This window comes from Nerophis lumbriciformis, linkage group LG03 (genome assembly GCF_033978685.3).
Source record: "Nerophis lumbriciformis linkage group LG03, RoL_Nlum_v2.1, whole genome shotgun sequence".
Classification (NCBI taxonomy): domain Eukaryota; kingdom Metazoa; phylum Chordata; class Actinopteri; order Syngnathiformes; family Syngnathidae; genus Nerophis; species Nerophis lumbriciformis.
The window spans coordinates 17,345,095-17,360,559 of NC_084550.2; the positions used below are offsets into that span (position 1 = coordinate 17,345,095).

Sequence of the window (15,465 nt, forward strand, 5' to 3'; positions counted from 1 at the left end):
AGTCTATATCACAAATATTTGCTAGGATGTCAAACTTTTTCCACACATTAGAATAGTTTTTAGCTATTTGAAATAGGGGTGTCAAAATGTACCATGTGAAGCATGATACATTTATGTATGCCTAGGGATGGGTACCCAATAAGCTACTTTTATAAGTACCATCCAAATTCTGTCGGTACTACCTGATACCATCCATCCATCCATTTTCTACCGCTTATTCCCTTTGGGGTCGCGGGGGGCGCTGGAGCCTATCTCAGCTACAATCGGGCGGAAGGCGGGGTACACCCTGGACAAGTCGCCACCTCATCGCAGGGCCAACACAGATAGACAGACAACATTCACACTCACATCCACACACTAGGGCCAATTTAGTGTTGCCAATCAACTTATCCCCAGGTGCATGTCTTTGGAGGTGGGAGGAAGCCGGAGTACCCGGAGGGAACCCACGCAGTTACGGGGAGAACATGCAAACTCCACACAGAAAGATCCCGAGCCCGGGATTGAACCCAAGACTACTCAGGACCTTCGTATTGTGAGGCAGATGCACTAACCCCTCTGCCACCGTGAAGCCCGAAACCTGATACCAATTAACATAAAATATTTTATTTTTCGAGAGCTTTGTTACATGTGATGCCATGTCAGGTTACAGACTCAAACACTTGGCAGGCAAACAAGGGTATTCGTAGTAAACTGTCTCTAATTAATTGTGTAATTTTCCATGCAAACAAAGCCAACATGTCTGATAGAAAGCGCTCAAAAGTAAGATTGCACTATTAAAAATGTGCTAGCTCGATGCTAATTTACATTGGATATGCCATACACATGCTACTGATTAGCATTCGCAATTTCAACACCTCCTTCCCCTAACGACAACGTTACTATCAAACTAGAGATGTCCGATAATGGCTTTTTTCCCCGATATTCCGATATTGTCCAACTCTTAATTACCGATTCCGATATCAACCGATACCGATATATACAGTCATAGAATGAACACATTATTATGCCTAATTTTGTTGTGATGCCCCGCTGGATGCATCAAACAATGTAACAAGGTTTTCCAAAATAAATCAACTCAAATTATGGAAAAAAATGCCAACATGGCACTGCCATATTTATTATTGAAGTCACAAAGTGCATTATTTTTTTAACATGCCTCAAAACAGCAGCTTGGAATTTGGGACATGCTCTACCTGAGAGACCATGAGGAGGTTGAGGTGGGCGGGGTTGGGGGGAGGGGTTGGGGTAGCGGGGGGTGTATATTGTAGCGTCCCGGAAGAGTTAGTGCTGCAAGGGGTTCTGGGTATTTGTTCTGTTGTGTTTATGTTGTGTTACGGTGCGGATGTTCTCCCGAAATGTGTTTGTCATTCTTTTTTGGTGTGGGTTCACAGTGTGGTGCATATTTGTAACAGTTTTAAAATTGTTTATATGGCCACCCTCAGTGTGACCTGTATGGCTGTTGACCAAGTATGATTTGCCTTCACTTGTGTGTGTGAAAATCCATAGATATTATGTGACTGGGCCGGCACGCAAAGGCAGTGCCTTTAAGGTTTATTGGCGCTCTGTACTTCTCCCTACGTCCGTGTACACAGCGGCGTTTTAAAAAGTCATAAATTTTACTTTTTGAAACCGATACCGATAATTTCCGATATTACATTTTAAAGCATTTATCGGCCGATAATATCGGACTGCGGACTCCTCTAAATCAAACAGATGATGTGTAGTAAGTACAATATTTACAGTATAAACACTTTGCAGGACTCATCAAAAGACAAGACTTCCACATTCATCTTTATGGCAAAGACTACTTCCTGGCTACAGCAAAACACAGAGGACAAACTGAAATGAATGCATACTCGCAAATGATACTCAAAAGTGTAAGAAAACTAAATATAACAACTGGACATCGCAGATAAATGTAACATTATTTTAATTGGATTTTATTATTAAACTAATGAATATTTATTAACACATGAACACACACAAAAGTACAGGAAATTGTAACTGTTGAGTAGCGGTATGGATTCCTAAGTACCTGGGATTCAAGTGTGAAAGGTGCCCATCCCTGAATACAGTATTTATATTTATGGTGTAGCAGGACAGGATTAACTACAGTTTTTGATTACAGTATGTTGCTATGTGTTACAGGTGAGTATAGGATGTCCAGAGAAGATGGAGCCTATCACCAAGGTCTCCCACATCCCCGCCAGTCGGTGGGCTCTGTCCTGCAGCTTGTGTGGCGAGCACACAGGAACCTGCATACAGGTGCGAGCTAGCACCACACTTCACTTTAGTACAGTGAAAAACACGATACAGTAGTAAGAAACTAAAAAAAATCCTGCGGAAATTTTGATGGGCCTGCTATCTGTGATGTGAACCTCTGGGCCGAGGTTGACTGAAGCTAAAAAGCTAGCATAAAATGTTTGCATGCTAATGTTAACATGTTATAATAGGAACCATTAGCATCCATTCATCCATCTTCTACCGCTTGTCCCTACTTGGCCAAAAGTATCAAAATCCCGACTTTAGGTTTAAATGATCAAAACTAGCTAGACTGTTAGCATGATAACATCGGAAAAGTTAGCGTACTTCTAAGATGTTGCCAAGTATCAAAAGCCATGATTTTTAGGTTTAAACAAATAAATTAGCTAAAATGCGAGCATAAAAGGCTAGCTTGCTAACATTAGCCTGTTAACATAGGAAAAGTAAGCATACTTCTAAGATGGCGCCAAATACCAAAAGCCATGATTTTTAGGTTTAAACAAATAGATTAGCTAAAATGCTAGCATTCTAATGTTAGCCTGATAACATAGTTAAAGTAAGCATACTTCTAAGATGGCGCCAAGTATCAAAAGCCATGATTTTTAGGTTTAAACAAATAAATTAGCTAAAATGCTAGCATTCTAATTTTAGCCTGATAACATACGGTAGTTAAAGTAAGCATACTTCTAAGATGGCGCCAAGTATCAAAAGCCAAGATTTTTAGGTTTAAACAAATAAATTAGCTAAAATGCTAGCATTCTAATGTTAGCCTGATAACATAATTAAAGTAAGCATGCTTCTAAGATGGCGCCAAGTATCAAAAGCCATGATTTTTAGGTTCAAACAAATAAATTAGCTAAAATGCTAGCATAAAACGCTAGCATTCTTATGTTAGCCTGATAACATAGTTAAAGTAAGCATACTTCTAAGATGGCGCCAAGTATCAAAAGCCATGATTTTTAGGTTTAAACAAATAAATTAGCTAAAATGCTAGCATTCTAATGTTAGCCTGATAACATAGTTAAAGTAAGCATACTTCTAAGATGGCGCCAAATATCAAAAGCCATGATTTTTAGGTTTAAACAAATAAATTAGCTAAAATGCTAGCATTCTAATGTTAGCCTGATAACATAGTTAAAGTAAGCATACTTCTAAGATGGCGCCAAATATCAAAAGCCATGATTTTTAGGTTTAAACAAATAAAATAATAAAAAATGCACATTTCTTTGTATTCCTTTCATGAAAATGCATATATACAAGCCACATACAATTCATACTTTCATTGTTTTTTTTGGTTTCTTGTACATTTCCATGATCAGAAAGGAGCAGATGGAAGAATAATATTCTTATATTTATCTTTTCTAACACAAATTATTTTAGATGACTTTATCACTGTTCCCTCAAACAACACCCGAACTCCAACATTTTACTTTTCGTGTAAGCATTTTCACATTGACACATCCAATCATAATCAAAAATCAGTTTGATATAATACCAGTTGTCTCTTTTTGTAACTCTTTTTAAATTCAAAAATATTCTTGCAACTTTTTAAGTCTTTCTTTAGACAATTCCATGCTTTCACACCAGCAACAGACATGCACATTAACATGCTGAAATAAGCATGCTAACATAGAACAAGTTCGCATACTTTTAAGCTGGCATAATGACATAGGAAAAGTTGGCATACTTCTAAGATAGTGCCAAGTATCAAAATCCAAGATTTTTAGGTTTTAAACGTACAAAACTTGCTAAATTACTAGTATATAGCATGCTAGCACCTGACCAGATAGGAGGAAATACCAAAAGTGGCAAGGCAGGTCTATAAAGTTCCTACATCCTATCTGGTATATACAGTATTTGTATTTTTATATGAGTAAAATAGCTAGTACGTTAAAATGCTAATTGCTTACATGCTAGCATTTAGCAATATAAGTCCTGAATGTACTGAATGTTTAGACGTTGAGAAATAAGGAAACTAAGAAGATGTAATGTAATGTCGCCTCATTCTGCTGTTTCCTGAAAAAAATCTACCATTGTACAAACCCCGTTTCCATATGAGTTGGGAAATTGTGTTAGATGTAAATATAAACGGAATACAATGATTTGCAAATCCTTTTCAACCCATATTCAATTGAATGCACTACAAAGACAACATATTTGATGTTCAAACTCATAAACTTTTTTTTTTTTTTTTGCAAATAATAATTAACTTAGAATTTCATGGCTGCAACACGTGCCAAAGTAGTTGGGAAAGGGCATGTTCACCACTGTGTTACATGGCCTTTCCTTTTAACAACACTCAGTAAACGTTTGGGAACTGAGGGGGCACGTTTTTTAAGCTTCTCGGGTGGAATTCTTTCCCATTCTTGCTTGATGTACAGCTTAAGTTGTTCAACAGTCCGGGGGTTTCCCTTGTGGTATTTTAGGCTTCATAATGCGCCACACATTTTCAACGGGAGACAGGTCTGGACTACAGGCAGGCCAGTCGAGTACCTACACTCTTTTACTATGAAGCCACGTTGATGTAACACGTGGCTTGGCATTGTCTTGCTGAAATAAGCAGGGGCGTCCATGATAACGTTGCTTGGATGGCAACATATGTTGCTCCAAAACCTGTATGTACCTTTCAGCATTAATGGCGCTTTCACAGATGTGTAAGTTACCCATGTATACACCCCCATACCATCACAGATGCTGGCTTTTCAACTTTGCGCCTATAACAATCCGGATGGTTCTTTTCCTCTTTGGTCCGGAGGACACAACCTCCACAGTTTCCAAAAACAATTTGAAATGTGGACTCGTCAGACCACAGAACACTTTTCCACTTTGTATCAGTCCATCTTAGATGACCTCAAGACCAGCGAAGCCGACGGCGTTTCTGGGTGTTGTTGATAAACGGTTTTCGCCTTGCATAGGAGAGTTTTAACTTGCACTTACAGATGTAGCGACCAACTGTAGTTACTGACAGTGGGTTTCTGAAGTGTTCCTGAGGCCATGTGGTGATATCCTTTACACACTGATGTCGCTTGTTGATGCAGTACAGCCTGAGGGATCGAAGGTCACGGGCTTAGCTGCTTACGTGCAGTGATTTCTCCAGATTCTCTGAACCCTTTGATGATATTATGGACCGTAGATGGTGAAATCCCTAAATTCCTTGCAATAGCTGGTTGAGAAAGGTTTTTCTTAAACTGTTCAACAATTTGCTCACGCATTTGTTGACTAAGTGGTGACCCTCGCCCCATCCTTGTTTGTGAATCACTGAGCATTTCCTGGAATCTACTTTTATACCCAATCATGGCACCCACCTGTTCCCAATTTGCCTGTTCAGCTGTGGGATGTTCCAAATAAGTGTTTGATGAGCATTCATCAACTTTATCAGTATTTATTGCCACCTTTCCCAACTTCTGTGTCACGTGTTGCTGGCATCAAATTCTAAAGTTAATGATTATTTGCAAAAAAAAAAAAAGTTTATCAGTTTGAACATCAAATATGTTGTCTTTGTAGCATATTCAACTGAATATGGGTTGAAAATTATTTGCAAATCATTGTATTCCGTTTATATTTACATCTAACACAATTTCCCAACTCATATGGAAACGGGGTTTGTAGAAGAAGCAGAAAAATAAATGTTGAAGCAAAATTAGAATGCATGTGAATTAGTGCTTGCTTCGCAGCAGGGAAAAGTGAACTGGTCTTTATGGTGTCATGTCTCCTTTCTGGCAGTGTTCCATGCCCTTGTGTGTCGTGGCCTTCCACGTGACCTGCGCCTTCGACCACGGTCTGGAGATGAGGACCATCCTGGCCGACAACGACGAAGTCCGCTTCAAGTCCTTCTGTCTGGAGCACAGCGGCACCTGCGCCTCCAACGGAGCGGCGACCCGACCCGACCGGCCGTCCGAGCTCGTGTCGCCGGCGCATCCGGTCTCGGCGTCAGAGAAAGCTGAGCGAGACCAGCTGGAGAGGGACAAGGTGAGCCAGAGGAAGCAGAAGCTCCAGGAGCTGGAGGACGAGTTCTACCAACTGGTGGACCCCGCCGAGGTGGCCGAGAACCTGGCAGTGCCATTCACGCAGGTGCGTTGGCGAGCGGAACCATTAACGGCTTTTGGCAGAAGCGCGCGTAGCAATGATAGCTTTTTTTCTCCAAGGTGGACTTCCTCTACCAGTTCTGGAAGCTGAAGAGGAAGGCCAACTTCAACCAGCCTCTCGTGAGCTTAAAGAGGGATGAGGTGGACGACCCGGCCCAGCAGGAGCAGGACGTCCTCTACAGGCGCCTTAAACTCTTCACGCACCTCCGACAAGACCTGGAGAGGGTGAGTCCAGGTTCTTGCCTGTTGGTCACAAATGGAAGTAATAACAACCAGTAAATGTCCACACTGCAAAAACTGAAATCTAAGTAAGATTAAATATCTCAAATAAGGGTGATATTTGCTTATTTTCTGTCTGATAAGATAATTATTCTCACTAAGCAGATTTTATGTTAGTGTTTTACTTGTTTTAAAGGGAAACATTATCACAATTTCAGAAGGGTTAAAACCATTAAAAATCAGTTCCCAGTGGCTTATTTTATTTTTCGAAGTTTTTTTCAAAATTTTACCCATCACGCAATATCCCTAAAAAAAAGCTTCAAAGTGCCTGATTTTAACCATCGTTATATACACCCGTCCATTTTCCTGTGACGTCACATAGTGATGCCGATACAAACAAACATGGCGGATAGAACAGCAAGTTTATAGCAACATTAGCTCGGATTCAGACTCGGATTTCAGCGGCTTAAGCGATTCAACAGATTACGCATGTATTGAAACGGATGGTTGTAGTGTGGAGGCAGGTAGCGAAAACGAAATTGAAGAAGAAACTGAAGCTATTGAGCCATATCGGTTTGAACCGTATGCAAGCGAAAACGACACGACAGCCAGCGACACGGGAGAAAGCGAGGACGAATTTGGCGATCGCCTTCTAACCAACGATTGGTATGTGTTTGTTTGGCATTAAAGGAAACTAACAACTATGAACTAGGTTTACAGCATATGTAATACATTTGGCAACAACATGCACTTTGAGAGTGCAGACAGCCCAGTTTTCATCAATTAATATATTCTGTAGACATACCCTCATCCGCACTCTTTTCCTGGGGGTCTGGCGGCAGATTTCATTGACTTTATCGTTGGAAATGCATCTGCTTTGAGTGTCGCAGGATATCCACACATTCTTGCCATCTCTGTCGCAGCATAGCTTTCGTCGGTAAAGTGTGCGGAACAAACGTCCAATTTCTTGCCACTTTTGCATCTTTGGGTCACTGGTGCAACTTGAATCCGTCCCTGTTCGTGTTGTTACACCCTCCGACAACACACCGACGAGGCATGATATCTCCAAGGTACGGAAAACAGTCGAAAAAACAGAAAATAACAGAGCTGATTTGACTCGGTGTTTGTAATGTGTTTAAGAAAATGGCGGATTGCTTCCCGATGTGTTATTATTCGCTCCGAGAGCGAATAATAGAAAGGCGTTTAATACGCCAAAATTCACCCATTTAGAGTTCGGAAATCGGTTAAAAAAATATATGGTCTTTTTTCTGCAACATCAAGGTCTATATTGACGCTTACATAGGTCTGGTGATAATGTTCCCCTTTAAGGGTTTTGGTCCTAAATGATCTCAGTAAGATATTACAGCTTGTTGCTGAGATTTGATGACCTATATTGAGTAAAACATGCTTGAAACTAAAATATCAACTGTTGCAAGGCTGTGTCATCAACACTCACAAGTATAAAACTACTTTTTTAAAGTACCGTATTTTCCGCACTATAAGGCGCACCTAAAAACCTCAAATTTTCTCAAAAGCTGACGGTGCGCCTTATAATCAGGTGCGCCTTATATATGGACCAATATTGAGCCACAAAAGGTCTCGCAACTACGGGATGCATAACGTAACCCCAGCCTTTACTGTAGCGTCTATTCTATGCGCATTATAATGCGGTGCGCCTTATATATGAACAAAGTTTAGAAATAGGCCATTCATTGAAGGTGCGCCTTATAATCCGGTGCGCCTTATAGTGCGGAAAATATGGTAATCATTTCTTACTTCAAGCATGAAAAAAAAAAATCATGATTTTGACACAATTGTGTCTCATAATTAAAACAGATGACAGCCAAATGGACTTTGCTGTCTTATTTTCAATGAAACAATAGAAAATAGGTACTCATATAGTAGTACAGTTGGCACAGTACAGTCAACTGACAGTTAATATTTATTTAATATTTAACATGTGACATTTCTAACAATTTTGAACAGAAATAGTTCATGCACATTCAGATAAATTCCTAAAAAATAAAATGAAAAAAATGTTGGCCGGGGGCCGGGCTGTATATATGCGCACTAATTGACTGAAAGAGCACACACTTGGCGCGATGATGTCATGTTATCGATGGAAAAATACGTTTTTTAGACCATGTGATTTGCCTGAGCGGCTAGGAAACCCCGAGAGTAATAAGCAGTTGCCTTGTTGCCTTTCCATTAAGAACAATAAATTAGTTTTTAGTATAAGTTTGCTGGTTTCAAGAAATGTAATATCATTATGTCAAGATAATGGCACTAGCATTTACTTCATTTAAGAATATTTTTCAACATATTGAGCAAAAAGGTCTCTTTTTTTTTTCTACCAAGAAATGTGCACTTGTTATTAGTGAGAATATACTTATTTTAAGGTATTTTTGGGTTCATTGAGGTTAGCTAATTTGACTTGTTTTGGAAAGTCTTGACAAGCCAAATTTTCTTGTTCTATTGGCAGATCATTTTGCTTAGTTCAAATAAAATACCCCAAATTTTTGGTAGTTTTTTTTCTTATTTTTGAACACTGACTTTTTGCAGTGCACAAAATACTTTGATTAATGGTATTAATGATAAACCAGCCTCGGCCATTCAGATGCATGTTATTCAATATAAAGATGTTCTTCGAACTATTTATGGCCAATAATGCATAATTAATAGAAAATACATTGTATAGCCATTCATACAATATATTACTTCAATTTGTTTTCACATTTTAAAAAAAACAAACATTTTTTAAGGTGTGTTGGCTTTTATTTTGCCATGGTGGGGCACCACTATTAATGACATGTATTTGGGCCACATCACAGTTGTAGTGGCCCTCAGTGAAAAGCAGTTTGACACCCCTCTTCTAGTCTGACATACTTTGCTAGCGCGGCTAACGTGCCCATACAGAAAATAAATTACATTTCTTACATTACACCAGTCCTTCCTGGGCAGACGGTTTGTGTTGTTTGTCCAGTCCAAATTGTACATACTTGGAGGTGCTAACTACCGGACTCGGTCTGGACCTCTTCAAGTCTTTTAGAAACTCCTTTCTTGTGACAGTGGTGAGCTGCGGTTGTCACCACCTTGTCTCGTTCCCAGGTGCGTAACCTGTGCTACATGGTGACCAGGAGGGAGAAGATGAAGCTGAGCTTGTGTGATCTGCAGGAGAAGATCTTCCACCTGCAGATCCAGCTGCTGGAAGAGGATCTGGTTGGAGGTAAGCTAGATACTTTTCATTTCTTCTGTGGTGTCCCCCAGGGCTCAGTTCTAAGTCGCCTCTGTCTTTTTTACGTCGGTGCCACCATAAAGAGTTCTTGACTTTGTTACACAAAACACACGCTGCTTTATCTTGGCACCAAAACACAAATACACCCCCAGTTCTCGTCAAATAAAAAGGTACGTACTGCTGTTTTTTGAATAAAAAAGATGCGTATTGCTGTGATTTAAATAAAAAAAGGTGCATATTGCTGTTATTTAAATAAAAAAGGTGCGTACTGCTGTTTTTAAATAAAAAGGTGCATACTGCTGTTTAAATAAAAAGGTGCGTACTGCTGTTCTTTAAATAAAAAGGTTCGTATTGCTGTTCTTTAAATAAAAAGGTGCACACTGCTGTTCTTCAAATAAAAAGGTCCGTATTGCTGTTCTTTAAATAAAAAGGTGCACACTGCTGTTCTTTAAATAAAAAAGGTGCGTACTGCTGTTCTTTAAATAAAAAGGTGCGTAGTGCTCTTTAAATAAAAAGGTGCGTAGTGCTCTTTAAAATAAAAAGGTGCGTACTGCTGTTAAATAAAAAGGGGCACACTGCTGTTCTTTAAATAAAAAGGTGCATACTGCTGTTCTTTAAATAAAAAGGTGCACACTACTGTTCTTTAAATAAAAAAGGTGCGTACTGCTGTTCTTTAAATAAAAAGGTGCGTAGTGCTCTTTAAATAAAAAGGTGCATACTGCTGTGTTTTTAAATAAAAAGGTGCATACTGCCGTATTTTAAATAAAAATGTGCGTACTGCTGTTTAAATAAAAAGTTGCATTCTGTTGTTGTTGTTTTTTTTTATAAATTAAATCAACATAGAAAAAACACAAGATACACTTTCAACTAGTGCATCAACCCAAAAAACCTCCCTCCCCCATTCACACTCATCCACACCCACTCACACAAAAGGGGTTGTTTCTTTCTGCTACCAATATTCTGGTTCTCACAACATAGACAACACGTCTGCAAGGGACACAGTCCCTGAAGCACACATTATTGTATGTGCTGCTGGTCCACTAACATTTTCATTAATTACTATTTTTTATGTAATTATTTTTATATTGTTTTACTTTCTTTTTTATCCAAGAAAATATTTATTTATTTATCTTATTTTATTTTTTATTTTTTTTAAAAAGGACCTCATCTTCACCAGACCAGGTTGTCAATGAAATTAGATTTGTTTAAAGGGTTTTTAAATCCAGGTCCAGTCCAGATAATGTCAAAGTCGGGCTCAGCAACATACACCTTCATTCATGTACACTGAAAAAAAATTAGGGAACACAACAGATTGCATATAATTTATAAACAAAATTAAAATTTCAAAATAAGCATTTATGTACACTCCAGATTATGTCCAGGTCACTCAAATTAGGGAACACAACAACAGATAGCATATAATCTATAAACATAATTACACTTTCAAAATAAGCCTTTGAGGACTTCCCATCTTTTTTTACGTTTTTTGGCATCATTATCGTTTATCGTTTTCAACCATGTAACTTTCTAAAGTTAAAAAATACTGAATAAATGTTTTAAAGAAAGTAATACTAAGTGAATATCTGTTTTTAAAAATAAACCTTTTACCGAGTACTATAATTAAATTTATTGTCAATGAACTCTCCTAAAATAACATCAAGCTTCATAAACAAACCAATCCTTAAACACATTTTTTCAACTTCCACCCAAAACGAAGACACAATATGACAATACCAAAACAAATGCAGGGTGGATTCAGACTCCTGACAACAAAATCGGCAATCATCTGACTCTGTCATATTCCATAGTTTTAACATTTTCCCCGTGGGTAAGAAGTTATAAATAATTTTAATTTGAAAATAACGATTTTGCACATCGATAGTAGTTTTATAGATTAGTTTGAATATGGCATCCCACGGCAACAGGCAGTCAAAAAAGTCCTCCCATTTTCCATATGTGTTGTATTGGGCAGCCTTCAAATATTTCTTTATTAAATAAAAATTATATATTTTTCTATTTATTTTAGTTCCTTTTTGCCAACTAGAATTTCTTATTAGAGGTTTACAAACTAATAATTTAGTAGTTCCATAATTAATTATTTGTTTCCATCTTTTCCCAATTACTCCAGTTAGTTGATTAAATGAAAAGCTTGAACTAGCATCACCATACGTAGTTCTAAATTCATCATACTTCATAATTTTACCATTCTCATTGATGATAATATTGACAAAAATGATTCCTCTTTCAAACATATTTTTCCAAAAGAAAGGCTTTCCATCTATTATAATATTAGAGTTCATCCATATAATCTGCTGCTGTTCTTAAATAAAAAGGTTGTTGTTCAAATAAGATGCAAACACAAATAACTGTTTTCTTATTTAATAGTTTGCTTCTTTGAAAACGAAAAATACTACTACCACTTTTTCTGCAACAAAAAACTAAGCTTGTCCTAAAAACCTGTTTTCATTTCAATTGAGTTCCTCGTACATTACCCACAGTAAGTACCCATCATAGCACCTTTCACTTTGCAGACTCAAACTCCAGTTGAAATGAGTGTTCATGTGCTTAATATCTTACATTATTAGTTTTTTTTATTCATCAAGTGAAGTTAAGTCAAATATTCCCATTTTTATATCGCGTTTATTTTTCCTCTGCGAGTAATCACTTTAATCTTTTTTTCCTCGAAAAGGGGAGGAGTCAGCAAAATGTCACTGTAAGAAAATAAAAACAACTACCGGTATTCTATTTTATGCTATCATTTTATTTTATATTCTATTTCATCCATTTATTTGCTTTTATTTTCTTATTCTATTCGGTCCATTTATTTGCTTTGCTTATCTATTTTATTTTATATTCTATTCTGTGCATTTCTTTGCTTTTCTTCTATATTTTATTTTCAGTCAATCAGTCAAACTTTATTTATATAGTACTTTTCATACACAGGCAAGGGGCAAACACAAAATGCTGTACAAAAAATAAATAGAAGAAGAGAAGAAAACATGGCATGGCACTTAGGATTTGAGAAAATATGCCACTGTTGAGGCGTCCACACTAAAGAATAACTCACATTAACGCCATCTAAAAAAATTAAAATATAACCTATTGTAAAATATGTAACATAAATATTACATTAATAAGTTAATACAACATAACATTGAGAGAATAATAGTAGTGATATTAATAATTAAATTAATACTAAGATAGAAAACAACACAATAAAATAGTAGAAAACATAAGAGTTTAAGATGATCAGTATAAAGCCTGACTAAAATTGTGTCTTTAGCCTTTTTTTTTTTTTTTTTTTTAAAGCCCTGACCCTGAAGCAGACAGGGAGTCAATGCAGCGACTTTAAAACTGGTGTAATGTGCTCCCGCCGTCTGGTCCTTTTCTTTGCTTTTCTATTTTATTCTTTTAATTTTTTTGCACTTTTATTTTTTTATTCTTTATATTTATTTTTCTGTGCTTTTCTATTTTTTCTTTTCTTTGCTATTTTATTCTATTAGTGCTACAGCCAGCAGTGGAGAGGAATATTAGTTTGAAATGATTGGTTATACGATTATTTATTTTTATTTCAAAGCACAGCAACTTTTACAAAGAACTCTTCATCTTTGAGAAAAGTCACTGATATGATTCATCAAAGGGTTTTTTATTATTCACAACAAATCATCAAACATCTTTTTTCGCCTCCTGATTGGTTGCCACATCCGTGATGGCGTTTTAGTTATAATAATTATTATTATTAATAATAAGCTTGTCTTTTGTTCTTTCAGATTTGTCCAAGTCCTTCCCGTTGGACAACTCGTTGTTTGACAGCTGGCTGGCCCAGTCGGTGAAGATCACAGCGGACGACGTGCTCAGCAAGTGGACTCTGGCTTCCCAGCATCGCGACAAACATGGCCGCCTGCTCGCCGACCAGGTACTTTAGAGTAGTCAGTGTACAGCGTGGATACTCAAGTTATATATTTTAAGAGACGTCAGTGTACAGCGTGGATACTCAAGTTATATACTTTAGAGTAGTCTGTATACAGCTTAGATACTCAAGTTATATACTTTAGAGTAGTCAGTGTACAGCGTGGATGCTCAAGTTATACACTTTAGAGTAGTGAGTGGAAAAGTAGTTGTTGGGAGAATAAAAGTAGTTGTTGGGAGACTAAAAGTAGTTGGTAGAATAAAACTAGTTGGTAGAATAAAAGTAGTTGTTGGTAGAATAAAAGTAGTTGGTAGAGTAAAAATAGTTGTTGGTAGAATAAAAGTAGTTGGTAGAATAAAAGTAGTTGTTGGTAGAGTAAAATTAGTTGTTAGTAGAATAAAAGTAGTTACTGGTAGAGTAAAAATAGTCGTTGGTAGAGTAAAAGTAGTTGTTGGTAGAATAAAAGTAGTTGTTGGTCGAGTAAAAGTAGTTGTTGGTAGAATGAAAGTAGTTGTTGGTTGAGTAAAAGTAGTTGTTGGTAAAGTAAAAGTAGTTGTTGGTAAAATATAAGTAGTTGTTGGTAGAATATAAGTAGTTGTTGGTAGAATAAACGTAGTTGTTGTTAGAGTAAACGTAGTTGTTGGTAGAGTAAACATAGTTGTTGGTAGAGTAAAAGCAGTTGTTGGTAGAGTAAAAGTAGTTGTTGATAGAATAAATTAGTTGTTGGTAGAGTAAAAGTAGTTGTTAGTGGAGTAAAAGTAGTTGTTGTAAAAGTAGTTGTTGGTAGAATAAAAGTAGTTGTTGGTATAGTAAAAGTAGTTGTTGGTAGAGTAAAAGTAGTTGTTGTCGAGTAAGAGTAGTTGTTGGTAGAATGAAAGTAGTTGTTGGTAGAATAAAAGTAGTTGTTGGTAGAATAAAAGTAGTTGTTGGTTGAGTAAAAGTAGATGTTGGTAGAGTTAAAGTAGATGTTGGTGGAGTAAAAGTAGTTGTTGGTAGAATATAAATAGTTGTTGGTAGAGTAAAGGTAGTTGTTGGTAGAGTAAAAGTAGTTGTTGATAGAATAAAATTAGTTGTTGGTAGAGTAAAAGTAGTTGTTAGTGGAGTAAAAGTAGTTCTTAGTGGAGTAAAAGTAGTTGTTGGTAGAGTAAAAGTAGTTGTTGTAGAGTAAAAGTAGTTGTAGAGTAAAAGTAGTTGTTGGTAGAATAAAAGTAGTTGTTGGTAGAGTAAAAGTAGTTGTTGGTAGAGTAAGAGGAGTTGTTGGTAGAGTAAGAGTAGCTGTTGGTAGAGTAAGAGTAGTTGTTGGTAGAATAAAAGTAGTTGTTGGTAAAGTAAAAGTAGTTGTTGTAGAGTAAAAGTAGTTGTTGGTAGAATAAAAGTAGTTGTTGGTAGAGTAAAATTAGTTGTTGGTAGAGTAAAAGTAGTTGTTGGTGGAGTAAAAGTAGTTGTTGGTGGAGTAAAAGTAGTCGTTGGTAGAGTAAAAGTAGTTGTTGGTAGAGTAAAAGTAGTTGTTGTAGAGTAAAAGTAGTTGTTGGTAGAATAAAAGTAGTTGTTGGTAGAGTAAAAGTAGTTGTTGGTAGAGTAAAAGTAGTTGTTGGTAGAGTAAAAGTAGTTGTTGTAGAGTAAAAGTAGTTGTTGGTAGAATAAAAGTAGTTGTTGGTAGATTAAAAGTAGTTGTTGGTAGAGTAAAATTAGTTGTTGGTAGAGTAAGAGTAGTTGTTGGAAGAGTAAGAGTAGTTGTTGGTAGAGTAAGAGTA

At 36.9% G+C, this 15,465-nt stretch overlaps 1 protein-coding gene across 1 annotated transcript in view; it reads left to right on the plus strand.

Moving 5' to 3' along the window:
* Nucleotides 1-15,465, plus strand: part of jade2 (jade family PHD finger 2) — a 141,805-nt gene that overhangs the window by 114,825 nt on the left and 11,515 nt on the right. Inside the window, exons 8-12 of the mRNA XM_061934440.1 lie at nucleotides 2,149-2,265; nucleotides 5,986-6,333; nucleotides 6,408-6,572; nucleotides 9,675-9,792; nucleotides 13,572-13,717. Coding sequence (XP_061790424.1) covers nucleotides 2,149-2,265; nucleotides 5,986-6,333; nucleotides 6,408-6,572; nucleotides 9,675-9,792; nucleotides 13,572-13,717 — 894 coding nt within the window. The remainder of the gene's footprint in view (nucleotides 1-2,148; nucleotides 2,266-5,985; nucleotides 6,334-6,407; nucleotides 6,573-9,674; nucleotides 9,793-13,571; nucleotides 13,718-15,465) is intronic.